Here is a 27,601-nt window from a genome sequence, read left to right as displayed (position 1 = left end):
AGGAGACTGCCTCTTGCAACTGGGTTCAGAGCCAGTAATATTTGTTCCCATGTCAGGCTTGCTTCTCATTTGATAGCACCTGTCCACTTTATTATCATTGTCTCACTGCCCTGTCTGCTAGACTGTAAGCACAGAGAGAAAACTGTAACGTGCCTAAACCTTGTTTGACAGTATGTCCAGTTTGATCTTATGCCCTTCGAAAGGGCTTGGCACCTGGTAGGGACTCAAATTCATCCAATGAAGGAAGGAAGCACTCCCTGGATTTCGGGCACTATTAATGAAAGTGAGAAATCTACTTAAAGTCACCAGTAAGAAAATGGATGCCAGGGAAAACAATAATGACAAGCCATTGTTGGGCCTAATAGGCAATTTGCTTTTCACGATAATATATAGTGTCTGAAAAGATAAGATGAAATGAGCACTTGGTTGAAATGGAATTTAATAACCCTTCTGAAGGCAATATGATGATAAGGATCCAGAGCCTTAAAAAAGGCTCAGACCACCCTGGCTGGTGCTGCTCAGTGGTTAGAGTGCCGGCCCACTCAACCAAAGGGCCGAGGGTGGAACGGAACCTGGGCTGCCCTTATCAACAGCATCTTAAACGTGCCCTCTTGTTAACTCATGGAGTGGCTCCAGGGATTCAAAATATGGAACAGTTATGAATACAGACTAAATTCTGAGGAAGAAAAAAAAATTCTGAGGAAAAAAGCACAGAAATAAGCCATCTATCTGAGAGTAGAAGGAATGTACAAGCAGCCATCTGCCTTCTTCCTTCCTCCCAGAACCCCTTTCCCGCCCCCCTCCCAACCCCCCCCCCCCCCCGTCGGGGTTCACTAATCCTATCTCTACCAGCCTCAGCCCCACACACAGATGAGTCCAAAATCGTTTGCCCTGTTGCTGTTTTAAACTCCATCTTAACTTAGACGTAAAATTCTGTAATCTAGCTAATGTCCAAGCGCATGACCCTCCAAATACCCCTTTCCCTGCAATCTCCCTGAGACCCTTTTAACAAAATATTTGGAAATGGAGCTGAGTCTCTAATAGAATATTCGAGCTTAATAAAATCTCTTCCAAACACCGACAAATGTTTGCTTTGTCTACTGATCCGTTTTATCTTTTCTGATACGATGAGTAGGTATTACAGCTGTGTGACTAAAAAAAATAATAATAATAATTCAACAGTCCTCCTTCGGATGCACACAAATGTCCTGGCTGAGTAAACACAGGCAAGAGGGCAATGGTTGGGGTGGATGCCTCCCTGAGTCACATCCAATTAATGATCTGAGAACAGCTTATCGTCCCAGCTGTTTCCTTCTGTATTAATACCCAGGAGACAAGCAGAGCGAAGGTCCAATGAGATCAGCTCAGTAAAAACTGGATGGAGCCCTGGCCAGTTTGGTTCAATGGATAGCGTGTCGGACTGAGGACTGAAGGGTCGCCTGTGGGTTTGATTCTAGTCCAGGGCATGTGCCTCGGTTACAGGCTGGATCCTGGGCCCCAGGCGGAAGGCAACCAGTCATTGTGTCTCTCTCATATCACTGTTTCTCTTTCTGTCTCTCCCCTCCCTTCCACTCTCTACAAACCAATGGGGGAATGCCCTCTGGTGAGGATTAACAAAACAAAGAAACTGGGTGTTGGATGCACAAAAATTTAACAATTAGAAATAACTCGGTTTTATCCCTTTCTAAAGATAGAAAGCAGGGTAAGGATTTTTACCCCAATTGGTTGGTAGAAATGGACATTTTCAGGAAGCCAGAACCTTACTTAACAGCAATGCTTGGGAAGCTAGAACTACCCCAACCTCCGGGTGCATTTAACTGGACAGTCCTCATACTGTCCAGGGCATTACTGCTCAGCGAGTTCTTGTCCCCATTTCCCTTCCTCTTTCCCATCAGCCCGTGAACACAACTCCTGTCCAGAAACCTCCCCTGCCTACAGCAACAGGTCTGCCTCTTCCCTCTGCTTTCCACTCCCACAGCCCCTGGTTTGGCTCCTGCCTCGTTGACCCCACCCCAATCCCTCTCTTATGCAGGCTCAGTCTTACCCACACAGCCAGTGAATGTCAGGGTCCTGCCAGGACATGAGGCAAGACCCTGTCATCCTTTTACCCCGTGCCCTCTCCCAGGCACGCTGCTCCTCACCAACCATGAGCAGATGCCTCTGACGGCCCATCCCTCTTACATCCGGTGCCAAATCCCGCTGGCAGTCCCCGTGCCCCACTCTGGAGACCTTAGCCACCTCTCACTCAACAGGTTCAAAGCCAAGTGCTCTTTCCCAAAACCTAGTTGTCCTTCCTCTAGCTTGCTACCAACAGTGCAGGGCTCCACCTTCTGCTCTTTGACCTGCCCCACCCTTTCCACATCCAATCCCTCACCATCTCCAGCTGCTTTCACCTCATCCACAGCTCCTGGATGTGTCAACATCTCTCCTCCACCACGCCTCCAAGTTTCAGGCAGGAAACCTCTCACTAGAATGAGGACCAGCCCCAGGCACCCCTGCCCACTTCTAATTTGTTCTCCCCTTACTAGCAGGCATGAGCCCTTCTCCAAGGAAACCCCCCACAGGCTACCTCCTTCCTTAAAGCCTTTCCATGGATCTCCTTGGACAAAGGAAGAATCTTCACCATGGTCTAAGGCCTGCAAGGGGGCCCTGGCCTTCCTCTCCAGCCCCTGCTTGCCCTGCTCTCCTCACCCCGAACAGGGCTGAGTCCCTTCTTAGGTCACACAGTCTGTCCTTGGTCTGTGCAGGCTGCCTTGCCGGGAGGCTTTTCCGCTTCTTCGCCTAGGTAACGCTACTCATCCTTCAGAGCTCATTCCGATGCTGCTTCCTCAGGTGAGATTTCCTTGACCCTAAGCCTGAGTTAGGCCTCCTTGTTACCCACAGCCAAAGACCTGGGGCCCTTTCCTTTCCAATTCCATAAGCGGCCGGCCTATCACTGCTGGCCCACATGATTACTGGATCAGTGGCTGGGTCCGTTACTGGAGGGATTATGGCATAAACAGTCTCAGTGTGGCTTATTTATAGCTCTAGTACTAGACACCAGGCCTGGCAGATATAGCTATTCTATATATACTAGAGGCCTGATGCACGAAATTCGTGCAAGGGGCTCAGCCCTAGCAGCCCTAGCCCCACCTCCCCGGTTGTTTCAGAAGATCATTCTGGAAGGACGTTCTGCTGTCCGGTCTAATTAGCATATTAGCTCTTTATTATATAGAATACATACACACATATATGTATTTTTTTAATAGCCATATAAAATTTTAGGCCTCATTTTTTAAAAAATTCTCTTTAATATTCAAATAAAAGCTAAGTAAAAGATTACTTCAAATTTCAAATTAATGAGAAATAAAAAGATATAGATAGAGCCAAAAGAATAGATTAAAGAATTAAGGCTCTGGCTGGTGTGGCTCAGTTGGTTGAGTGCTGTCTGGTGCACCAGTAAGTCGCCGATTTGATTCCTGGTCGGGGTATACTAGTATGTCCAGGATTCAGGCCTGATCTCCAGTAGGGGACATGCAGGAAAGATGTTTCTACCCTTCTCTCTCTCCCTTCCTCTCTCTCTAAAATCAATTTTAAAATATTAAAAATAATTATTATTTAAAAACAACAAGAATTAAGTGCTATAGATGAAGAAGAACATAAGTTTACCAAGCTGATTTAAACTATTTGGGGGTTATGAAAGCGGAAGGTGACACACCATGTTTTTAAATAAAATTATTTTTTAAATAAGCTGATTGTCAAATGGAAAACGATGGTACCACCTGGTATCACTTTTGGCAGATCTCCCCTTTACCACTTTAAAATACCACGCATTCACAAATGCTGATAAGTAGGGGCCTCTCTCAACAGAAGCCCACACCATGAACACAGGTAAGTACACACAGCGAACTCGAAGCGAAGCGGAGTTTGATGACCAGATTCCTTCCTGACTCTGGATAAGCTCAACAAAATTGGTCTCAACATTTCAAAAGGATGGACAGAGCAGGCACACAGCACACACACAGTCACCACGTGTCTCCCTACCTCGGGTGAGGGCAGAAAAAGAGAACCCTCCCAGCAAGTAAGCTGTTGGGGGCTGAAGTAATCTTTTTATTAAATTATAAACCCATTCCACGCGTCTCTGAAACCTCCCAGATTTAATGTTTGTGTGGCTTGACTTCACTTGTTTTATAACATCCCCATATAGCAGTAACATATAAGCCAGGAAATTAAAGAGCGTGTTCTTGCAGACAGAGTTCCTACATTTTTATTATGTGTGATGGGTGTTGGGGGGCTGCCAGGGAGGGAAGACAACATCTGGACCCAAGCTGTCAGAAGGGGGAAATTGCTTTTAAAAATCCATGAAGCATTTATCTTTCAAAAACCACATTTCAGATGAAATTCCCCCAAAAAATTTAACAAAATGAATCAATAATCAAGATCTATATTCCAACCTAACCCAGACCCCTATTTGTATGATTCAGGCAACAACCTCTGAGCCTCACCAATAAAATAACCTGTGTTCATTTTGGTTGTGACGGGTAAATAGGACATATATGCAAAGTGCTTCACACTGAACCATATGCAAAGGACATATCCAGTTAAACATTAGGTACTATTATTATCCCCAGCAACTAACACAATGCCTGGTAGGTAATATGCACTGAATCTATAATTATAGGTAGGTGGAGGGTAGCCAGCCAAACAGCAACCATAAAACCTAAAAGTTCACACAAATGGCCAGCTTTTTAAAAAAAAAAAAAGGGGGGGGGGGAGAAAGGAGGAAACAGATGGGAGACAGTAATGGAAGTTATTTTAAAGGTCAAATTTTCACACCTAGGATTTGTGCATGCAAAAGCTTACAGTATATACACTCCAAGTAATCCTGGGGCTCTCTCTAGCTCAAAGGATTGTAAGCAAGCTTTCAAAGAAGAAAGAAAGAAAAAAAAATCACAGCTACCCACCCTTCAGAGCTTCTCTCCTCTCTCTTAACTCTGTTCCCAAACAGTTCGAGGAACATTGCATCCTGCCTGGCTGCTTCCAACATAATTTCCTCTCCTGTGCGTTTTTGAATAGAGCAATCTGTACTCTGCTATCATCAGCCATCACTGGGCTTAGGGTACCATTATTTCAGCCTTCATTATGGCTCCTACAAGATCAAACACAAAGCTCAACTCCTAGTTTTTTATTTCCTCTCCAGATTAGGGGGGAAAGAGAGGGTGGGGGAAGGCTGCAGGAGTGATTACTTGAGTCGCAGAGCTCTGTAAAACACCACGAAACCAAAAATGGCTCAAATACCAGATTTCGACTTTAAGAAATTCACATAAATTGGAGAGTGAAAACCATCGGCTTGGACACAGCAGAAGTCAGAAAAATCAAACATTTTACATGCTGCTCAAAAAGAAAAACAACATCAAGGCATGAACAGGGTTTGTGTGTTTCGCTTTTGTTTTTTTCATCCTAAACCAACTCCATTCCTGGCTTTCGGCCAATTCCCAGCAACTGATAGTTTGTTTTGCATGAAAGTTTCAACATTTCGTGATAATATTTTTAAGAGAAAAAAGATTTCAGTACCATAGATTATTTTTCCAGGATATTATGCTTCTGTGGAAGAAATAAAAGGGGAGGAAGAAATATATAAAAACTGAGTAGTTAGGAGATTGAGCACTTCCAAGAATGTCCATCCTCAGGAGAATAAAAGCTGGGAGGGATCTTGGAAACCAGGGAAGACAAGAAGACTTGGCCTTCCGTGTCAATTCCAGGCAAGTGCTGTGCAATGGCTACCGGGAGCACTGAGGTAAGAAGGATTCTGAAGTTGAAAAAGGACCATATTAATTAGGGTTGTCCGCCATAGCAGCTGGCAAGGTCACGTTTACTACCCTAACAGAGGACAGAGGCCTCACCTGGATTCAAAGCCAGATTAGCTCACTTCCAGTCTAGTGCTTATTTGCCACATAGAAAGGTCTCTTTTGACTGCACTTACACTTATGCAGGCTAATATTTTTAATAAAAGAACTCTTGAGTGTCTTAGTCATACTTATCCAGTTATATTTTAAACTCCCCAAGGAGAGTGAACCGGCCCTCTAATTCTTAAGAAACCCCTCCTCCTCCGCATCATTAGCTTCTGTAAGGTTCTGTACACAGAAGGTCCAGAGCTGTTTACCCATCCGCTTCTTCAAATAAGAACACACCAGTTCGCTTGTCACATGCTTCTTCTCTTTGCCCCTAGATAGTCCAGTGCACAAAAATAACTCTGGAGCCCAAGTGGGTCTTGTGTTGGAAACTAAAAGGCCGAGAACACAAGAGGGTATGTACAGCCATGGGGGTGAGCTTTAGACAAGCAAATGACTACATTACCACTCAATTAGCAATTCTTTCCACCACCTCCAACAGGCAGACACACATCCACACCCACACACACACCCCTCTTGCTCACAGAAGCACTTCCTAAAAACCAACATGCACACAGGTATTATGAACACCACAGATTCAGAAAGACCTCTGGCAACCTCGTTTTCCACAAGTAATACACAGAAGTTTCCATGTGGCAGACTGCATACTGCAAAATTTAGCATAAACCAATCTAACCAGGTCAACTGTTCTCAATCGGATACTTCATTTGATGGAAAGCACTCCATTAGTGTTCCTTCCACACTGACGTACACGTAACCAACAAGTATGTGAAGTTATAAAGGCATCTCAAAAACTATCTGACCCAGCCCTAGACTGTTTGGCTCAGTGCATAGAGCGTCAGCCTGTGGACTGAAAGGTCCTGGGTTCAATTCCAGGCAAGGGCACATGCCCAGGTTGCAGGCTCGATCCCTCATAGGAGGCAGCCAATCAATGATTCTCTCTCATCTTTGATGTTTCTATTTCTTTCTCCCTTTCCCTTCCTCTCTGAAATCAATATATATTTTAAAACATACACAAACACAAACTGTCTGATCCAAACAGAACCTAAGACCATTTCATCAAACCTCAAGACCCAGCTGCCAATTTGGAATCTGGTGCCCGGCACCCGGAGTGTTCCATTGGCAAACTACCCCGGGAAGCTCAGGTCCTCTGCCCGATAGGTAATAAGGAAGAGAAGGGATGGAGGGTGAAGTTGTAGATTGCAAGATTCAAGGACACTTCCAATTATTTTTAAATGCACAAGATTATAGTGTGTATGCATAGCCACTTGGATGACGAAACTAAAAGAAGTTGCACAGCACTGACGAATCTAAAAATCATCACAGTCGCTTTGGAGGAAGAGACAAGGCAGACCCAGTTCTACTCCTCCATCCGAGGCGTGGTTACAGGGATGTCTGCTTGAGAATAATTCATTAAACCATGAGTTTTTTGTGTGATTTTAAGTATCCATTTTATTTCAGAAGGAAAGCATGACCCAATTCTACTTGCTCAGCATGCTCTAAAGTTGAACTCTCCCATGTGGAGACACTTGCCACGTGTGGTCACTGAACTTTAAACTTTACTTAAAAAAAAACACACACACACACACACACACACAAAAATTCAGTTTCACATTTCAAGTGCTTAATAGCCAGATAGTGCTAGTGGCTGCCATACTTGTATTAGCACAGATTAGAGAACATTCCCATCATCGCACAAAATGCTATTGGACAACAGTCTAGAACAAGCATGTCAAACTCAAAGGCTAACTCGGGCCAAATACACAAGGTTTACATTTATGTGGGCCTCAAGAAAACAAAAGCTTTAATTTTCATAGAAACATAGGTGTTTTTTTTTTTTGATAGATACGTGCTGAGTACAGAGGGCTGAAATAAATGAGTAATATTAACATAAAATAATAGAACATTTTAATAAAAATTAATATTTTTTTCTTGAACATTAACTTACCAGACACTGAATAACTGCACAAGTGAGTAAACATAAGGCAATTAAACCTATTTTTCTTGTTCTCCAAAAGCGAAATATTTCCTCTTAGGCACATCGAACAAGTCAGCCCAAGACTAATGACATGGCAATTGGCTGCTAAAATATTCGCTGCTGGTATTAGTGGAGAGAAATGGTGCGCCTGCACATAAGGCGCGTAAGGGAAATGAATGCAAATGTTTATAATAACCGGTCATTAGGGAACGTTGTAGTTCGTTATTAATAATTATGCACACCAGGATATTGTAAAAATTAAGTCACAAAATTTTTACTAAAACCTTTCTTACACACCTTTATATTGGCTGGGCCGCAAAAATATTCATTATGGGGCTGCATAAGGCCCACAGGCCGTGAGTGTGACATGCCTGGTCTAGGACATAAGCCCGCTTTCCAGGTCTCTGAAGCTCTGAATTCCTAGCTCATCTCTCCAGAGAAGACCAGGCATGAGACCTTCAGAATAGGCTTCCATTCCTATTATCCTCCTTGTAAGTAAGACCCAACAATGAGAAGCAATGTACACTCACAGTGACAGCCTCCCAGCAGCCGCAGTGACCACAGGCTGGCCACCCCGAAGAGCATACTCCACTGCAGCAGTATTTTCTTAAAAGAGTGGTCTGATTTATGATCCAGGAAAACATCGGATCACTCAGATCATGAGCCTATCAAACTTAGTATCACGAATGCTTTTTTGCTTACCCATGGTTATGCTTTAAATTTAAAATACGTTACAACAAGCCTCAGTAGTATACCTCTCATTATCATAGTGACTGAAGAATTTCGTCAGCCCAGAGCCTCGATCATGAGTGATCCTGTGCTCTCCAGTACTTTACCTTCCATCTTAATTATGCTTCCACGGCATTTTATTAGATTCCGCGTAGACTACAAGACGAGTCTTAAGCATACCAACTACTCCAGCTCCCGCCCAATAATTCATCTTTATAAAATGCAATCTTGCAAGTTAATTTGTACCACATGGGCACAGACGTGGCTCACTACTAGCAGGTGCTATGGTGCTGAAGCACCAAAAGTATCCCAGCCGGTGTTGCTCAGTGGTTAAGCATCAACCCATGAACCAAGAGGTTGCCAATTCTATTCCTAGTCAGGGCACATGCCTGGGGTTGTGGGCTCAATCCCCAGTAGGGGGCATGCAGGCGGCAGCCGATCGGTGTTTCTATCTCTTTCTCCCTCTCCCTTCCTCTCTCTCTCTAAAGTCAATAAAAACATCTTTAAATAAATATTTTGTTAGGCGAACGTGATAACCACTACACTACTATTATGAACAACATAAACTGATGAACAAAAACAGATCCAGAGACAGAGAAACATCAATCAGAATGTCAAATCTCAGGGAAAGTAGGAGACGGTAGGGGTAAGGGGGAGAAATCAACCAAAGGACTTATATGCATGCATATAAGCCTAATCAATGGACCCAGACAACAGGGGGGTGGGGGCATGAATGGGGGTGGGGATAATGGGGGCATAAGGACACATATGTAATACCACAATCAATAAAGAAATAATAAAATAAAAAAGCAAGAGATTTCAATAAATGAATAAATAAATATTTTGTTTTTAAACAGGAGGGGGATAAATAGGGATAATTGCATCCCTCAGCCCTTATCCCTAATCCTGAATTTGGACATAGAAAGGAAAAGTGAAAAAAGAAACATCAGTCAGGTCTCCTTTTGAACTGTTTAAAATGAATGATCATTTGATTTTTTAAAGGCACCTGTGTGAGAGAAAATGAAATCAAAACGGAAGAATGATGAAGTTTTCCACATTAATGAGTCACTCATATCAAAGTAACTAATGTGAAACCAGAGTGACAAAAATCACTTTAGTGATCAAAAACACTCAGCATGTGAAAGAATTAGATTTACTCAAAAGAATATTTCAAAGTTATTATTAGACAAATGACTCACAACGTGGCATTTTATAATCCACCTATGAGACAGTAAACATCCTTGCACAACTTTTCATGGTTACAGCTGCATTTTTAAAAGCACCTTTTGTGTAGAATATGAGAAAATAAGTATGATTTAAACTACTCTCCACATTGTAAGTAGTTAAGAATCAAGATGCAGTAAATGAGTTATCTCCCGGGTTCCCGTTTTAGGATCGTTACATGGTAACATGCATACATTCAACAGGAAAATAACGGAAGCTCCTTTACTGCCACTTCAGTTCAAGACACATCCAAATGGAAGCCACCAAATAAAAGCCTTTCCAAGCAGGAGCCTAACTTTCTTGAATCAAGGAGAGCTTTATCAATGACAACAGCAGCATCACAAATCATACTGTATTAGAAACCCTGAGGGAAGATAAAAGAAAGATATGACTGAAAGGAATTAGTTACTTAAGAGCATAGTTTCAGATACTAAAAAACAACTACGATTAAACACATCCTAAATCGGCCTGGTCTCAGCCCCGTGACCACAAGCTCCCTACTTCCCTGGGCCCGGCGTCCGCACCTGCAGGGCAAGCACAGTAATGCCGGCTCCCTGCGGTGGGGGCACAGCGTCAGGTACATGTCATCATGGTGGTGCTATCACGTGATTTTTAGTCTGAAATCCAGGTGAGAATCCAACCTGGAGCGCTCTGCAGCCCCCCTGCACCATCCTTTGCAAGCATTTCTGATTAGGGTTATGCCAGTGGTCTGCAAATTGCGGCTCTCTAGTCCCTTGAGTTTTTAGCAAAGGCCAGCTTAGGAGTACCCTAATTAAGTTAATAACAATGTACCTACCTACATAGTTTAAAAATTTGGGCTCTCAAAGAAATTGCCATTGTTGTACTGTTGATAGTTGGCTCTGTTGACTAGTGGGTTTGCTGACCACTGGGTTATACCATTCTCCTGAGTTTGGCCCCACAGAGAAGGAGGAAGGAATAACGAACCAGAAATGCAGACAGAATGGGTCAGGAGGCAGTTTTTCAAATAGAAAGTGGTGACTTTAAACAGGGAAATGTTTTAGTTCTTTTCCATTTCCCTCACGAATGCATAGGGACATACCTAGTATAACTCAAGGTACCCAGAATACCCAGGCTGTAAAACGCTTGGATTTCCAACGGGATGCTGTGATCAACAGTAACAGCTTGGTCCTTGTAGAGACCCCTGAGTTAGTGCCCAAGCAGCACAGTTTGTAAAACAAGAAGTTACTTTCCAAGCTTCAACACTATCGATCTTTCATGGAGATACGAGCTTTAATCTCCCGTAATTGCAACATGTTCCTGGAAAGGAAGCATGACATACCCATAAAAAGACAGAAAAGGAAGTAACGTATCGGTATAGAAGGACTCATAACACCCCACATACTTTTCTCCCATCCACTCTCTTGCTTGGGGCACTAATGTCTCACAGTCCAGCCTCCCTCCTGGTCTACAGGGCTCCCTGAAGGGACCAGTCACTTCTGTCCCTCTCTCCTTTTCTTGTGCTATTTTTCTTACAGCAGAACATCATCCCACATCTCTCCAGAGGGCATTCTATGCATCCTTCAGAGCCCAATTCAGAGCCGCCGCCTAAGGAGCCCAGACATCCTCCTCCTCCTCCTCCTCGCATGCTCCGACACGGCTTCATTCAGACTTCTACAACAATGAGCTGTTTCATCGAGGCTGCTCCGCTCCACGCTCCCTGACACCAGACTGTCCCCGTAGCGTCTGGCACAACAGATTCAATGGAGGTCCGCATGTCTGGCATAATCTCCTACGACAGGTAGTAAGCACGAGTTGAATGGCTGTTACTTCATCCTTCCACACCTCCACAACCAAGTCGGTGCTGCAGTTTAAGTCTGACACAAGGGGAACTGAGAGGCCACGGAGAGGGCACGTGGGTTGCCAGCCTGGAGCCTGGACCCGTACGCTGCCTGGGTTTGGGTCCCAGCGCTGCCATGTTCTGACTGGGTGATCTTGGGCAAGTGACCAAATGTCTCTGTGTCTCAGTGACTGTTTCCTCCTCTGTGAAATGAGGTAATAACACTGCTTACCCATTTCAGAATCGTGAGGATCAGATGTGTTAATGAAAAGTGCTTCTACCCGGCTGGCGCGGCTCAGGGGTTGAGTGTCGACCTGTGAACCAGGAGGTCATGGTTCAATTCCCTGAGAGAGCGCATGCCCAGGCTGCGGGCTCGACCACCAGGAGGGGGTAGGCAGAAGGCAGCCCATCCATGATTCTTTCTCATCACTGACGTTCCTACCTTTCTTCTCCTCCTCTCTGAAACCATTCTGTGTTTGGAACAATGTCTAGGAGTAAGCACACAGGTGATTGCTAGTGTTTCAAGTACAGGAAATTATCCACATCAGACTTTGTGTGGGGCCATCCGTGACTACGATCCACATCTCTAAACACCCATGGTCTCACCCACGGGATCATGGACGCTGACGGGAGTTCGAGCAGCTCTAAAACAGAATGTGGCTCTCTTGTCAGCTTGTTACCCGGACTCTCCTCTTATCCCATTTCTCATACAGTTTTGTCCAAGTTGGAGCTAAACCTGTAACACCTTCCCATCCTATATTTCTACCCTCATTATTTATCTCCTAACTGCCTCCTGGAGTCACCCCGCATATTATCGATGGAACTGGTATTTCCCCAAATGCCCAAACCAGAGATATTGGACAAAACAGATAGCCAGGAAAAGCACCAGAGATGAACTGCCCTCAAGCTAATCTTACTTTCTGAACTCCCTCTTAAATAATTCTTATCTTGTGCTGACAATTCATCAAATCATTCCCTTCCATCCCTTTTTTTTTTTTTTTTTTTGATAGAAACCTATTTCCAGAAACCATTTTCCACTTTGTATAATTTAACAGAGGGCTTTTTCTGTTTTTAATGTAGCCTCAGTAATCTCAATTAGATTTGACTATTAATACTGTTCCAATACTGAGATGTTTACAGATCGGGTTTAGTCTACCATGAGGTTTCAGTGCTTGGTAGAAAACAAGACCTCAAAGCCGAAACCAGTTTGGCTCAGTGGATACAGCGTCGGCCTGTGGACTGAAGGGTCCCAGGTTCGATTCCGGTCAAGGGCAAGTACCTTGGTTGTGGGCACATCCCCAATCGGGGATGTGCAGGAAGCAGCTGATCAATGTTTCTCTCTCATTGATGTTTCTAACTCTCTATCCCTCTCTCTTCCTCTCAAAAAAAATAAATAAAAATAAATCAATAAAATATTTTTAAAAGACCTCAAATAAAGGGCGTGTCATGGAAATTCTGACAGTCGAGGACAGGGAAGCCTTAATTCTCTGTCACCAAGAAATGTTCCATGTTTCCCTTAACGCCATCATTCTTTCCTCTCCTAATATAAATCCAGGCTTCGTAAGTACCCAAAAAATTTCCACTTGGCTCTGAGAGATGTTTTCGGCAGAAGAGTGAGAATCTGAACCCACACCCCACCCGCCGGCCTGGTAGTCTTCTGCACTCCCGTTTCTAAGGAGGGGATACAGTCCCGTGCTGAATGGGGTGCTTTTGGAATGGAACCATACACAACGTGAGAACTCCGACAGGTCCAGCTTATTGCACGTCTACTTAATATTACTCTGTCTTTCCTTCTGGGCAGATGAAACTTTTAAAGTGGCTGTAATTCAGGTATAACCATCCTCCTCCGGCCTCTCTACGGTGCCCTTGTCTATTTCTCTCACACCAAAGCCCAGGAGCGTCCTGGGTACGTTTCTTGTTGAAGAAAACCAGAACCAGTCGTGCTGAGCTACTGCCTCTGGAGCGTGGCCATCTGTGTCAGCTATGAGCAATCTTGACAGAAGGCGGGACACTCCATGGCTGTACCAGACCCGTGGATTGGAGCTGCTTTTCATCCCTCTCCCGCCCCACCCCCCACCCCAGGATATGTCCCCCCTCCTGCTGCGGCCCGCAACATGCTCATTTTATTTGTGACAATAAGATTCATTTCTGGCCAAAACCCGTTTGGCTCAGTGGATAGAGCGTCGGCCTGCAGACTGAAAGGTCCCAGGTTCGATTCCGGTCAAGGGAATGTACCTTGGTTGTGGACACATCCCCAGTAGGGATTGTGCAAGAGGCAGTTGATGGATGATTCTCTCTCATCAATGTTTCTAACTCTCCATCTCTCTCTCTCTCTTCCTCTCTGTAAAAAATCAGTAAAATATATTTTTTAAAAAGAAATTTACTTTAAAAAAAAAAGATTCATTTCTGACGCTTGGGTACCTCTCTAAAGACAGAAGGGCAGCACATGGAGCGGTTTCCTCTTAGGGTGCTCATTTTGTAAGCTTAGCATTACATATAACTTGTGAGAGGTACAGATTAAGATTTCCTGCTCCGTGTTTTGAATAAGTAGGCTTAGCTTTGGAAAGCACTTTTCCTTAAGCCACCTAAAGATCTCCCTAACTTTGGATCATAAACAGATTAAAAAAAAAAAAAAAACAGGCAGGCAGAAGTCACTGTAATCCTCCCGGTTATGGGCATTCTTGTCATATCTCTCCTAATATTTACATAGAGTCCACCGAGCGCCAGGCACACTGGAGACAGAACTGAGCCTCCGCCTTTGCTCGCAGGCTGGCAGAGGAGCAGACAAGAAGCGACAAAAGGTGAGGGTTCTACCACAGGGAGGGCAGAGGACGGAAAAGGGCTGGGCCAAGATTTCCTGGGGAAACAGGCATTTGGGGGGACAAACAGAGGGTGGGGGAAGAACTGGAGAGAGAAAACCCTTTCTGGGAAACAGCAACATGGCCAGAATGACTGGGAGGATGGGAAGAAGGAAGCATCCTGAGATGAAACTGGAAAAGCAAGGCAGCAGGACCTTAGAGACAGAAGCTTCCCCAGGAGATGGCTGGCAGCTGAGCTGTTTTGAAATCAGAATCCTCAGCAGGAAAATGAATGAGCAAGCTAAGGGTTAAGATGCCTAAAGATTTAAATTTGAATAACAGCGTCCCCGGAGGGTAAACATTCTGAGGGAAGTAAATTATTTCATCAAAAAATTAAAGAAAAGGAAACTGGAATGTCAGATTCATCCTCAAAAAATACATATTTATTAGGTTTCTACGGCCTCGTAGAAAGAATAAGCACTCATCTGCTACATCGGCTTATGGGTGGGGATGTGTGACTGAAACAATAAAACACTTTCACTTAATGTACTAAGTACAATCCCGAAAGCCGTGCATCAGAAATCATTTCACGACAAGTATACAGCATCAAATGGAAACACCCAACACTAGTTTTGTCCGTGTATCCCATTTCCAGCAAGTATTAATGCATCTTTGTGGGTTTGTGGGGCGGGGAGGGAGAAGGATGGGGAACTACTGAAAAGAAAAGCAGGTTTTTTTGTGTTTCTTTTAGATTATTTTATTTATTTATTTATTTATTTATTTGAGAAAGAGAGAGAGAGAGAGAGAGAGAGGGAGGGAGGGAGGGGGAGAGAGAGAGAGAGAGAGAGAGAGAGAGAGGGGAGAGAGGGAGGGAGGAAAGGAGGGGGAAAGAGAGAAACATTGATGTGAGAGTACAACATCCACTGGCTGCTCCCTTTATGGCCTCTCCTGGGGATTGAGCCCAAAACCTGATCATATGCCCTGACTTGGAATTGAATGAACAACCTTTTGATGCATGAGATAATGTTCCAACCAACCTAGCCCCATGGGCCAGGGCGAAAAGCAATTGTCACTGCCCACCTCCACTGCCGTTTTCCTTATTTTAGGCATTATTGGCAGTTTTATCTTCCACTCTGAAACAAGGCTTTGATGTGACCTCAGTGTACAACTTTCAAATTACACTCATTCTTCCATGGGCCTGTCTTTTGGGCACTCTACAGATAACCCCAGGAGTTCATCTGTGGTTAGCACAGCTTTGAATCCGGGGCAGCCAAAGGAAAGTGCAGTGCCGAGAAGCTGACCCGTGTTTTAAAGATGAAGGACAGAAAATCCTGACATCAGGTACGGGGCACCAGACTTACGAGGGGCAGGGTAGGGTGGGTCCGGAATTACTTTGTAAATTACATAAACGTCTAACCACTATGCAGTGCACAGGAAACAAATAAAACATTGAATGTCAACTGCAATTGAAAATGAAAAAAAAAATACTGAGATCAATTTTAAAAATCAGTGGCCTATTTGAGTTCAGGGGTGGCCAGCCCCATATACAGGAAGCATGGATGCTCTGTGAGAGGGATCAACCTCATGTTCCGCCCAACTTGGACCTCAGCCCACTCCTATCTGCTGGCACTTGGTGCCCGCACTTCTTGGCACTCAGACCCTGCGTTCTGATTAGAATAACTAGACATTCTTTTCTGAAAAGCTGCCAACTCAATCTCCGTCCTGTGAAAGGTCACCCTCCCTTTAACTGCTGGAATTCCTCAGCTTGTGTGGCCAAGGGGGTCTAGTTCTTTATCCTTCCTCTTCCCTCGAACATCACAGTTCATTCTGAGAGGAGGAATATAAACCACCACCCTGCTCAGGTGAGCTGATGGAAATGGCTACCCCGAGGCAGGCCTCCACAATACAATGTCCTCAGCAAAGGCGAAGGGAAGCTGACTTTTAACCCTTCACTCCTAAAAAGTGCAGAGTTTCAGGGAGAGACACGAGGTAAGTATAATACAACGTGTGGTATAATCCTAGCAGGGAAAAGGCTCAAGAGTCAAAAGTGCTTCCCATGCCCAGCTGGTGTGGCTCAGCGGTTGAATGCTGACCCACGCATCACCCAAGAGGTCACCGGGTTCAATTCCCAGCCAGGGAACATGCCCGGATTGTGGGATTGATCCCCAGTAGGGGGTGTGCAGGAGGTAGCCAATTGATGATTCTCTCTCATCATTGATGTTCTAGCCTTCTCTCCCTCTCCCATTCTCTCTCTGAAATCAATAAAACATGGTGTGGGTTTTTTTTAATTTTTAAATGTATACACACCCTTCTCTGTATCTATGGCAAAAATACCTGTATCTATGACATTCAATGTTTTATTTGTTTCCTGTGCACTGCATCCAAGTATCCAAGGATATTATCAACAACAATATTTGTACTGTTAAGAACTCAGAAACAATTAAAATGCCCATCAAGAGAGATACGGGTGAGTAAATCTGGATATATCTGCACATGCAATCACTACACAGAGTAAGATAGAGCTGATGTATTGGCATGGACGGGTACCCACCATATACTGCTGAGTGAAAAAAACTAAGTCGCCGAATGATTAAAAATGTGACTGCTTTTTAAAATACTAAGTATGTGTGATTGAGTGAATGAATGGTTATCATAAACAGAAGTTATCACTGAGGGTGGAAAGGGAGAAAAGAATACAATTTCATTTTTGTAAAGTGTTCACAATTTTTGTGACTATCACTATCATAACTCGTGAGTTGTGCTGGGACTATGAATCTGATAAGTCACCAAAAGTTCATCATGTGAGGGGGGAAAACTCAGGTTCCGCAGCTGGCCCAATCATGCAGCCATTCTTTGATTTTACCAATAAAATCTGCTCTGAAGGGCAGGTCTGAAAGGGACCAACTTGACCCAGAGTTCTTTATTTGAAAAATACCATAGTTTTTAAAATAGCATACCCTACTTTCTACCAGTTATTATTTTGAAAATTTAATAAACATTTTTTCTTACTGGTTTCCAGAGGTCCCCACCCAAACACATTACCAAAAATACCCGCTGCGAACCACCTTAGTCCACAGTCCCAAGTTTAATCCTTAAGCTTCCTTAAATCACGTTCAAGGGTAGGCCCGAACACTGTCTCAGACGTTCAGGTCCGCCACTTGAGGAATGGAAAGAATTACACCTTCATCTTTTATAAAGATACCAGTACAACACATCTTTCTCTATATTCTCGCTCTCTCTCTCTCTCTCTCTCTCTCTCTCTCTTTAAGGAATATCCCTTGGTTCCCTAATGTAATTCTCAAAATGACTTATTTGATAGGGATTTTAAGCACATGGTGTAAAAAGGACAAGTACTAATTACATCACAAAATATCCACCCTTAAAATCTTTAGAAAATGCACAGGGCGAGGCAAACGTAGCTTTACAGTTGTTTGTATGGAAAATACAATAATTAATGCTACAAGAATAAACTGTTTCCTGTACTTACAACTGTAAGGAAAAAAACACAAGTTCACAAATTAACAGAAGGTTTTAAATGTAATTGACAGTAAAGATACAAAAAGTGCAGTCTTCTCTCTCTCTCTCTCTCTCTCTCTCTTGCACTTAATATTAAACAGCGTTGTTCGCATAATATTTTCCAGGCTAGAATGTACTTTCCACTTGCCCTAATAATAAACCTATGCCCAGATGGGAAATGTAACCAGCACTGAATAAACATAATATAGACAGAGAGCAGGAGAGCCAGAGGTAGGCTAATAAAACTTGGGACGCCTCCACAAACTACAAAATGCTTAAAAAGGAAGGAAGGAAGGAAGGAAGGAAGGAAGGAAGGAAGGACGGACAAGTAGAATGGAGAGATTAAATAGTTATATATTTTACATGTGTGAAATCTGATTTCTTTCTGGATATAATGGACAGCATCGTATGTTGTCACAGGTGTAAGCTGGAGGAGAAGTGTGCCCTGTGTCACAGCACACGGTCATGATCCAAGCATCTACCCAACCTTACATTAACCTGCAAACTTTGCTCTAGATGCCAATCACCAATCAAATAACAAACAGCTCCCTAGCGTAATGTGTGCCCTACAATGAGGAGTCCAACTCAATGCATGGGTGAGAGATAAACAGACACAGATGAAGAACAGGAATAGCCACACGATTACAAAGCGATTTCCAATTTTTTTTTTTTTTTTCCCCTCTCTGAACACCCACACAAAGACAGCAGTTTCTGACAAGAATATTCTTGGCGAAAGATAAAATGACAGGAAGGTTTTGGTGGGATTTTTTTTTTTCAATGAGAAAAAGGCAGCTCTATATTCAATATGTAGACCACTAGGCAATACAGCATGATGTTTATTTAAGGCCCACATTCACAGCCCTCATAGTTTGCATATATCTAAATAACTTTTTTGGATGACAAAGAAAAGGAGACTGAAAATACAGTTCCTGTTTGGATGCCAATTTCACATTGTGCTTGAAAAGAAAAGAAAACATGGCAGCTTACCTTGGCACTGGAAACCTTGTTTCCCAAACCCCCTGAAAAACAGAAACAAGAACAAAATAACTTAACACATTTTGTGTTGGATGCCACATTTCAAGCCAGTTATATGACAAAGTATTCTACAGAGTTAAAAGGAAATACATAAAACCCAACGATTTGCTTGGGGAAACATGCCTACATAGCTCAAAGTACTGTGTAAATTCAATTTTGAAAAAAATCTCTCTGCTGTCTGAAGGCTCATTGAACTATTTCGATGTATCCAGATTCTTTCCAAAATGTTACACTGTTATCAACACTTAAATTTCAAGACAATCACATAATTGTATATTCAAAGCAGTTGGCCACAATATTCAAATAACATAAAAGGACCTTATGGTGCTGAAACTGGTTTTGCTCCGTGGACAGAGCATCAGCCTGCGGACTGAAGGTCCCAGGTTCGATTCCGGTCAAGGACATGTACCTTGGTTGCGGGCACATCCCCAAGAGACAGCTGATCAATGATTTTTCTCTCATCAATGTTTCTAACTCTCTACCCTATCTCTTCCTCTCTGTAAAAAATAAATAAAATATATTAAAAAAAAAAAAAAAAAAAAAAAAGGACCTTATGGTGAAGGGGGAAAAAGCAAAACAACACGTGCCTTAATTTGGTCTCTAAAGACCAACTGAAAAAATTTTTTCTCCCTAAAGACAGCTAAAAAGTGGTTTCATTTGTTGTGAATTTGTTTAAAAATATTATTTGTCTAGAATTTACTGAACAGCATCACTCTTGTATTAAAGTTTGGCTTAAAGGAGCCAGGTCTTACAAAGCATTCCTATTGCCTGCATTTAACATTATGATCTAATTTTTACTAAGAACCAAGAGCATTTGAAACATTTATGGAGGCTCTGTTGTTCTTGTAAAGGATTTACTCCCCCAGTGGAGAACCTTGACATGGGCGTTAAATTACAAACAGGGTTCTCCCAACGAGGATGGACTGAAATTTTTTCAGAAGGTGGTTAGTCCTAATCCCTTGTTTTACATAGCTTGTTACATTTACAAAACACTTCACATTTTTATAATTAACTTCATCATACCCCCCCACACACACACAAAAAAAAATACTTGAAACCCAAACACTTAAAGTTATCAGTGCTTGAATATGTAAATAAAACACAAATCAAGGACCTAGAGAAACACTGAAAAATGAAAACCACGGCTAGACAAGCCTGTTGATTATTATCCTGCAACCTCCGAGTGGCTGCTGGAGAAACACTGCTGGGGTTCCTCAGGGTTGGGGGGTGGGGTGGGGAGGGGGAAGACATGAAGACAGAGGTTGACCTTTATTTTCCACTTCACCTTAGACCTGGTGACCTGACTCCCACATCAGGTCACCAGGGGCTAATTCTTCAGGGCAACCGGTAGTGGAAAAACATGTGCTAGCCTGGGTATGTATGTTGTAGACCCTTTCCTCACGTACCAACCTCCTGCACGAGTCATCAGCAGTCTAGCTGCTCCCCTTTAATGGGATTTCACACTAAATGTCCTCTTTCCCCTGATGCTCCAAGAACTTGTTTTAAGTGGCCTTATCTACAATCACCTACTCCTCTGAGAGCAACTGCTTCGTAGGCTGACTACACAATGGGAATCATTCATAGAGGTGGCTGTGCTTTTCGTAAAAGTGTGCTTTTGAGCAGGAGTCTAAAAAGGGAAGGAAAAACGAAGCTCCTCAGCACGCCGAATTTGTGGGGTTCACCTTTGGAGATGTTTTCCCCACCTGTGATCCATTCACACAGAGCCACCAGCCATGCTGCTCCCCAGGGCCCCGGCAAGATGCACGCCACGCAGCCAGCTGGCGGCAGGGCGCTCTCCGTGGCCGGGTCACCTGGAGAGGGCAGCGCTCAGGGACCTCGGCCACAGCTCTGACTTGGGGACCTTGGCAAGCTATCCGTGCACAAGCCACAGAAAAGGCAGGGTGGCCGGCAACCCAGGGGGGAAAGCCCCAAAAACCTTCAGCTCCTCACACTGCACGACCTGGAGTCCCTTAATTCCAGCTTTCTAAACTTTTGCATGTCTTTCTTTTTTTCTTTGTTTTAAGGCGGGCGGGGGAGGGGGGAAAGGTCACCGATCTTTCGAGAATCGTCTCAAGAAAGCTGTAAGTATCTCACCCACAAAGAGCACCTACAAGTTCGCCTACTTTTACAGGGTTCAGAGGCCCCCTGAGAGCAGCCCATGCATTCCCCAGGGCCTCCCAAACCCCTCTCCTCCCCGCACCCCGCGTTAAGAATAGCTGAGCTCACTGGAAATTACCTGAACTCTGACACCTTGAGCCCTTACAGTATTTTTCTTAAATAAGGCTTCTGTCCTCACCGACAGGGTTACGGGTCTAATCTGGTGTTGACAGGGTCTATTTTAAATGACTCCCTCTGCCCTTCTTGCCTTTTGCCTTGCTGTTTTAGTCCCACCTCCCTCCCTCCCCCCCTTTCCCCCACGGTAAGCTTTCAACAGTTTGTTGCCTCGTCTCTCTTTGGGCTCAGCCGGCAAAGTCAAAAATCTTTCCGTGCCCAGTAGATACAAGCTATACAGTAGGCAGCGGCCCAAGGTTCCAGCGGCGTCCGCGCCCGCTGGGACACATAAAATAGCGCCCCCCCCCCCCCCCCCCCCGCGGCCGAGGGCACCCAGCCCGGCTCGCCAACTTGGACAGCGAGGAGGCGCAGCCGCCGCAGCCGCGGCTCCTCCCGGGCGGGCGGGCGGGCGTGCTCCCCGGGAAACTCTGCCCTCTGGATCCTCCTTCTCACTTTCCCCTTCGCTCGCTCACACCCGGCGGGCGGGCGCGCCCGGAGGCACGGGGCCACTAGCCTCGTGGAAGGGATCCCTGTCCCTGCCTCCCCCTCCGCCCCCCAAGCCCCGCGGCCGCAGGGGGCGTGCGATCGGGCGCTGACTTCCCGGGAGTCCTGCCCGCGTGGGCGGCCGTGGCCCCGGCGGCGGGCGCGCGCGTGTCATTCCGGGCGAGAGAGAGTTCGGGACTCCCGCCGGGCTCTCCAAGTTCCCCGAGCGAGTCCGCCCCGGAGCGCACACTCCTGCGGGGAGGGAGCAGGGTCCCCGGGGCGGTTGGCGGGGGGTAGTGGGGAGGGAAGGAAGGATCCCGGACTCCCGGGGAGGGCTGGCCCCCCGCCGCGGCGCCGGGGAGGGGTCCCGGGGTCGGTCCGCGCGCCCCGCCCGGGCGCACCTACCAGATGAAGTCGGTGCAGTGGCTGCAGAAGGTGGGCTGCTTGAAGAAGCGGGCGATGAATTTGTGGTCCTTCACCTCGTGCACGTTCTTCTGCCTCAGCGCCCCTTTGCGGGCGAAGCGGTTGGCCACGTCCAGAGGCGTCGTGGAGTCGTTGGCCGAGAAAACGTCAGCCATGGTCCCCCCCAACCACCTCTTGCCGCCGCCGCCGGGGAGCTGCAGCCCGGGAGGGCCGGGTGGGCGGGCGGGGGCGGAGCGGCGGGGCACGGGCGACCCCGGCGAGGGGCGAGGGGCGCGGCGGCGGCGGTCCCTGTGAGGAGGCGCGGCGGCGGCGGCGGCGGCGGCGGCCGGGGAGAGTCGGGCGGAGCGGCGCGGCGCGGCGCGGAGCGGAGCCGCTCACTCGCTGGCTGGCCCCACGCTCACTGACAGCCGGGCGCCCGGCTCTCGCGCTTCCTACTCTCGGCGGCGGCAGAGGCGGCCCGGAGCGGCGCCGCCCACCGCGCATGCCCGGACGCCAGAGCAGCGCGCGCGGGACGGGGGCGCGCGCGGGACGGGGGCGCGCGCGGGACGGGGGCGCGCGCGGGACGGGGGCGCGCGCGGGGCGCGGGCGCGCGCGGGGCGGGGGCGCGCGCGGGGCGGGGGCGCGCGCGGGGCGGGGGCATTTGGAGCCCAGAAACCTGAGGCCGCAGCGGTGGCCCGGGGAGAGCCTGCCCGGAATGGGGCGCGTAGGCGGACACTGGGCGGGGCGCACCCGTTCGCCGCTGCCGCCGCCTTTTTTTTTTCCTCCCTTTTCCTCCCCTGCCTGCGCCCGCCTCTCCTCCTTCCTCTGCTTCCGCTCCTCTCTCTCTCTCTCTCTCTCTCTCTCTCTCTCTCTCTCTCTCTCTCTCTCTCTGTCTCTCTCTCTCTCTGTCTCTCTCTCTCTCTGTCTCTCTCTCTCTGTCTCTCTCTCTCTGTCTCTCTCTGTCTCTCTCTCTCTCTCTCTCTCTCTCTCTCTCTCTCTCTCTCTCTCTCTCTCTCTCTCTCGCTCTCGCTCTGCTCCCGTCCCCCTCCTCCCATCCCCACTGGCTTCCTCCAGCTCCTCTCTCTCCTCTTTTCTCCTCTCCGGGTCGGAGTTCTGCGCTGCCCGTGCGAGGCCCAGAGGAGCCCTGGATCCCAGGATGGGCCGCCAGCGCCGCCCGCCTGGTCGGACCTGCTCCCACCCTGGCCCCGCTGCCTGCGCTCTGCAGCTGCCCCTTCTATCAGCACGTATGGATTTGAAGTTTCGCCTGGCTAAAACCACTCCACTTGTGTGTGCCTAAATGCCTTACCCCCACACCTTCACGCTGTTTATATATGGATGGCAGGTGAAAGGGAGCGATTCTGAACTTCACCCGTGTGGGATATAAAACAAACTCATAGACACGACTGCATGGTGGTTACCAGAGGAAGGGAGGTGAGGGGTGGTAAAGAGGATGATTTGACTTTTGGGTGACGTGCACACAATGCAATAACCAGATCATGTATCATGGAATGGTGTACTTGAAACTTATATAATCGTATTAACCAAAGTCACCCCCAATATATTTAATAAAAACAAAATCATTGAATATTGACCTTTCACTTGTCTCCAGTCGTGGTCCTGTGTTTCATTGGCACCCGGTATCGCCCTCTGGTTTGCAAGTGGGTTAGCTAAAAGGACTTGTTCTGATCCATCCCCTTGCTTGATGCCTACCACTGTTACAGCGTTGCTCATCAGGCTTTCTTGATTTTACAAGTCCAGAACTTTAATTTGGAAATTGTTTGCATACTAAGCTAATTATTTTGGTAATGGCAGGTGTGGAGTGCAGCCAGTGCATTCGCAAATTACCAAGTAAAAGTGCTTGTGAGAGGATAGCTGGCATGCATATGCAAAAGACGCACTGGGGATGTACCAACTAATTACTTGCTGAATGTTTATTCGTTCTGCCTGGAGGATATTGAGATACACGAGGGGCAACACCCATCTCCCAGCATTTCGTTAGTGTTCACTAGGTTCACAAATCAACTTCATGAACTGAGGACATCAAGGAAGTGAACAATGCCATCTCACACCTGTCAGAACAGCAGTCATAAAAAAAAAAAAAAATCAACAAGTAAGTGTTGGCCAAGGATGTAGAGCAGTGTTTCCCAAAGTGTGGTACTCGTACCCCCAGGGGTACGGGAAGAGTTTGGTGGGGGTACACGTTGCGCCGGAGTTTGGTGGGGATATGCACTGCACCGTGCTTAGCTGCGCCTAATTCTACGTTCTCATGAGTACAAGGTGTACTCAGCGTTACGAAAACTATAGAAGGGGTACACATATGTCAGAAGTTTGGGAAACACTGATGTTGAGAAAAGGGAACCCTCGTGCACTGTTGGTGGGACTGAAAGTTGGTGCAGCCACGATAGAAATCTGTATGGAGGTTCCTCAAAAAATTTAAAGTAGAGCTCTAGCCCATGTGGCTCAGTGGGTTGAGCATCTTGGGTGCACCAAGAGAGGTCACTGGTTAGATTGCTGGTCAGGGTGTGTGCCCAGGGTACTGCTAGATCCCCAGTAGGGGGCGTGCAGGAGGCAGCCAGAAGATGTTTCTCACATCCATATTTCTCAGTCATTCTCTCCCTTCCTTTCTCTCTAAAATCAATAAAAACATATTTTTAAAAATTCAAAAACAGAGCTGCCGTAGACGTAGTAATTATACTTCTGGGAATTTATTCAAAGAAAACAAGAACACTAATTCAAAAAGACATATGCACTCTTATGTTCATTGCAGCATTATTTACAATTGCCAGGGCCAGGAGATGGAAGCAACCGGAGTTCATCAATAAATGAATGGATAAAGAAGATGTGACTTTGGGTGGTGGGCACACAGCGCAATATACAGATCATGTATCATAGAATTGTACACATGAAACATATAATCTTATAGGAAGACTAGAGGCCGGGTGCATGAATTCATGCACCAGTGAGATCCCTCAGCCTGACCTGGGATCTGGCCAAACCCAGCTCTCCGACATCCCCTGAGGGGTCCCAGATTGTAAGAGGGTGCAGGCCAGGCCAAGGGACCCCACTGATGCACAATCAGGGCCAGGGAGGGATTGCCGGAAGGCTCCAGGGTGTGTCTGGCCTATCTCACTCAGTAGCAAGCTAACCTATAAGTGGGAGCAACTACCCCTTGGTGGTCAGAGCAAGTCAGAGCAAGCAGTTGAGTGTCCATATTATATCATTAGCATATTACACTTTGATTGGTTGAATGGCCAACTGGACAAAGCATAATAGCTTTTATTATATAGGATGTGAGTATATATGTACTAGTACACTCAACAGAATATAACTCAGCAATAAATAAGAACAAAATTTTAGGCATTTGTGACAATATGGATGGACTTAGAGGGTATTATGCTAAGTGAAAAAAGTCAGACAGAGAAAGACAAATACTGTATGATTTCACTTATATATGGGATCTTTTTTAAAAAATGAGTAAACAAACCAGAAACAGACCCTTAGAAACAGAGAACAAGCTGATGGTTGCCAAAGGGGAGGAGGGTGGAAGATGAGTGAAAAATAAAGTGAAATGACATTAACAACCAAAACATCCAAGAGAAAGGGGGGAAAACCCCAAAAACATGTTGTTTAACACTTCAAGAAGTAAAATAAATAAATAAATAAATAAATAAATAAATAAATAAATAAATAAAAATTCTAAGTATATACTATCTTAGAGCATTTCACATAGACTGTCAGGTTACCATTTTTAAAAATTGCCTAATTGAATGCTAGATTATAGGAATATCTTTTATATTTTCTCATGTGCAAGATATGGACTGGCCTTTCATGGGGCACGCACACACTATTGGCCCAGGTCCAATCCCTTCAGCCAATGTACTTAGTGCTTAAAGAGATGGCACCTTCTTGATAATCTATTAGAAATAGAAATTTCACCATACATAGTGGCCTCTCCAGTCCAAGGATTTTTTTAAAGATTAAAAAAGGATAGGAAAGTAGATCAAATTCTCCACCTTAGGTAACTCAAGCCATGAATGTTAATCTACAATATGTATATAAAAGCCTATGCGACCATTACAACTGGTCAACTGGTCGCTATGATGACATACTGACCACCAGAGGGCAGATGCTCAATGCAGGAGCTTCCCCCTGGTGGTCAGTGTGCTCCCACAGCCAACCTCCCGTGGTCCCTCCCCTATTGCACCAATTGGCCCTCATCGCTGGCCAGGCTGAGGGACCCTACCCATGCACGAATTTGTGCACTGAGCCTCTAGTTGCTTTATCATCCTAAATCAAAGGGAGCACGGTAGAATGAAACAAATGATTCTTTCCTCACAGCCATTTTTATGAGACAGAAGTCCTCACACATTTTATGAAGACAAGCGTCTTTCTATTTACCTGAAGCCTTGATGTGATGGTGGAGGAAGAACAGCGGGGAGTTGGAAGCTGGGATTGCTGATCGTGGAATTCCTGCACAAAGTAATAGGGACGATGAGCTAAGAACCAATGGGCCTTGGCAGCAGCCTGCACATCTGTGTTCGGAGTGACTGATTGCAGCAGTGGGTAGACCAGATGGAGAAATATATTGCTTTTCTTTCACGTTGTGGCTTTGCTTTCTTGCCTCATTTATTACTGTTGTTCCTTGTGGAGAGAACGAACTGGAAGTTTGTTGATTGATAGCTGGGCTGAGCTTGAGTGCTCAATTGTCTATAGCTCCGCTCAACTGTAAGGGGGGGGGGGGGGGTGCCGGGAGCAGGGAATGATCAAGCAGTGTGACACTGCCCCTGGCAAGGACTGATGGGAATGTGAACCAGAGTTGGCCCTAGGCCACCCACCTGAGAAACCTCCTTGGGTAGCCCTCAAATAGAGGGAATTACAGAAAGAACCCCTGGGGAGGGGTTGGGAGTCAGTCTGGGCATTCCTGATGATTTTATTTTATTATTTTTTTTTGTTAATCCTCACCGAGTATATTTCTCTATTGATTTTTAGGGAGAGTGGAAGAGAAGAAAAGAGAGAGAGAAACATTGATGTGAGAGAAACATATCAATTGGTTGCCTCTTGCAGGACCCCTGGCCGAGGAGGAGCCTGCAACTGAGGTGTGTGCCCTTAACTGGAATCGAACCCAGGACCCTTTGGTCCGCAGGCCAGCGCTGTATCCACTGAGCAAAACCAGCTAGGGCCCCGATTATTTTACATCTGCTGTTTCATGGGGACCTTGCAGGAGAGAAAAGGGGATGGTAGAGAATGGTAGACAGAACACAGTTTGTAGGATCCCTCCTCTGTGACTCCTGTCTTTAGAGGAGTGAGCTTGAGACTCTCAAGAGGTGTTGCCTAGAGCAGGGGGACCCAATGTCTGGAGGCAGGGATCAAAGCTAGGCCACTAAAGTGATGGTTCCAAACCAGAGTGGTTTATGTAAAACTGTTGTCCCTTTCCCCCTCCTTCGCCACAGTCCACAAGTGGACTGCCCTGAGCAGC

General features: G+C 45.9%; 1 protein-coding gene and 1 long non-coding RNA gene across 4 annotated transcripts in view; both read right to left on the bottom strand.

The window, feature by feature from the left end:
- The window catches only part of PRKCA (protein kinase C alpha), a 249,063-nt gene extending 226,462 nt beyond the window's left edge, over window positions 1–22,601 (bottom strand). Inside the window, exons 1-2 of one of the 3 annotated variants that reach the window (XM_036451538.2) lie at window positions 22,129–22,601; window positions 18,922–18,953 (exon numbers count right to left, since the gene is read on the bottom strand). In XM_036451538.2, coding sequence (XP_036307431.1) covers window positions 18,922–18,953; window positions 22,129–22,301 — 205 coding nt within the window. In that variant the 5' untranslated portion in view covers window positions 22,302–22,601. The remainder of the gene's footprint in view (window positions 1–18,921; window positions 18,954–22,128) is intronic. The other 2 variants (XM_036451543.2, XM_036451541.2) reach the window with 2 other exon arrangements.
- On the bottom strand, window positions 12,627–13,729 carry LOC118726597. The gene is made up of 2 exons (XR_004990333.2): window positions 13,048–13,729; window positions 12,627–12,809 (listed from the first exon to the last, which is right to left on the bottom strand). It is a non-coding gene; the product is annotated as an uncharacterized LOC118726597 (long non-coding RNA).
- Window positions 22,602–27,601: the final 5,000 nt, after the last annotated feature.

Source organism: Pipistrellus kuhlii, unplaced genomic scaffold, assembly GCF_014108245.1.
Source record: "Pipistrellus kuhlii isolate mPipKuh1 unplaced genomic scaffold, mPipKuh1.p scaffold_m20_p_22, whole genome shotgun sequence".
NCBI classification, from domain to species: Eukaryota; Metazoa; Chordata; class Mammalia; order Chiroptera; family Vespertilionidae; genus Pipistrellus; species Pipistrellus kuhlii.
Note: the sequence above shows the minus strand (reverse complement) of the source record. Positions and strands in the feature narration are given on the sequence as shown.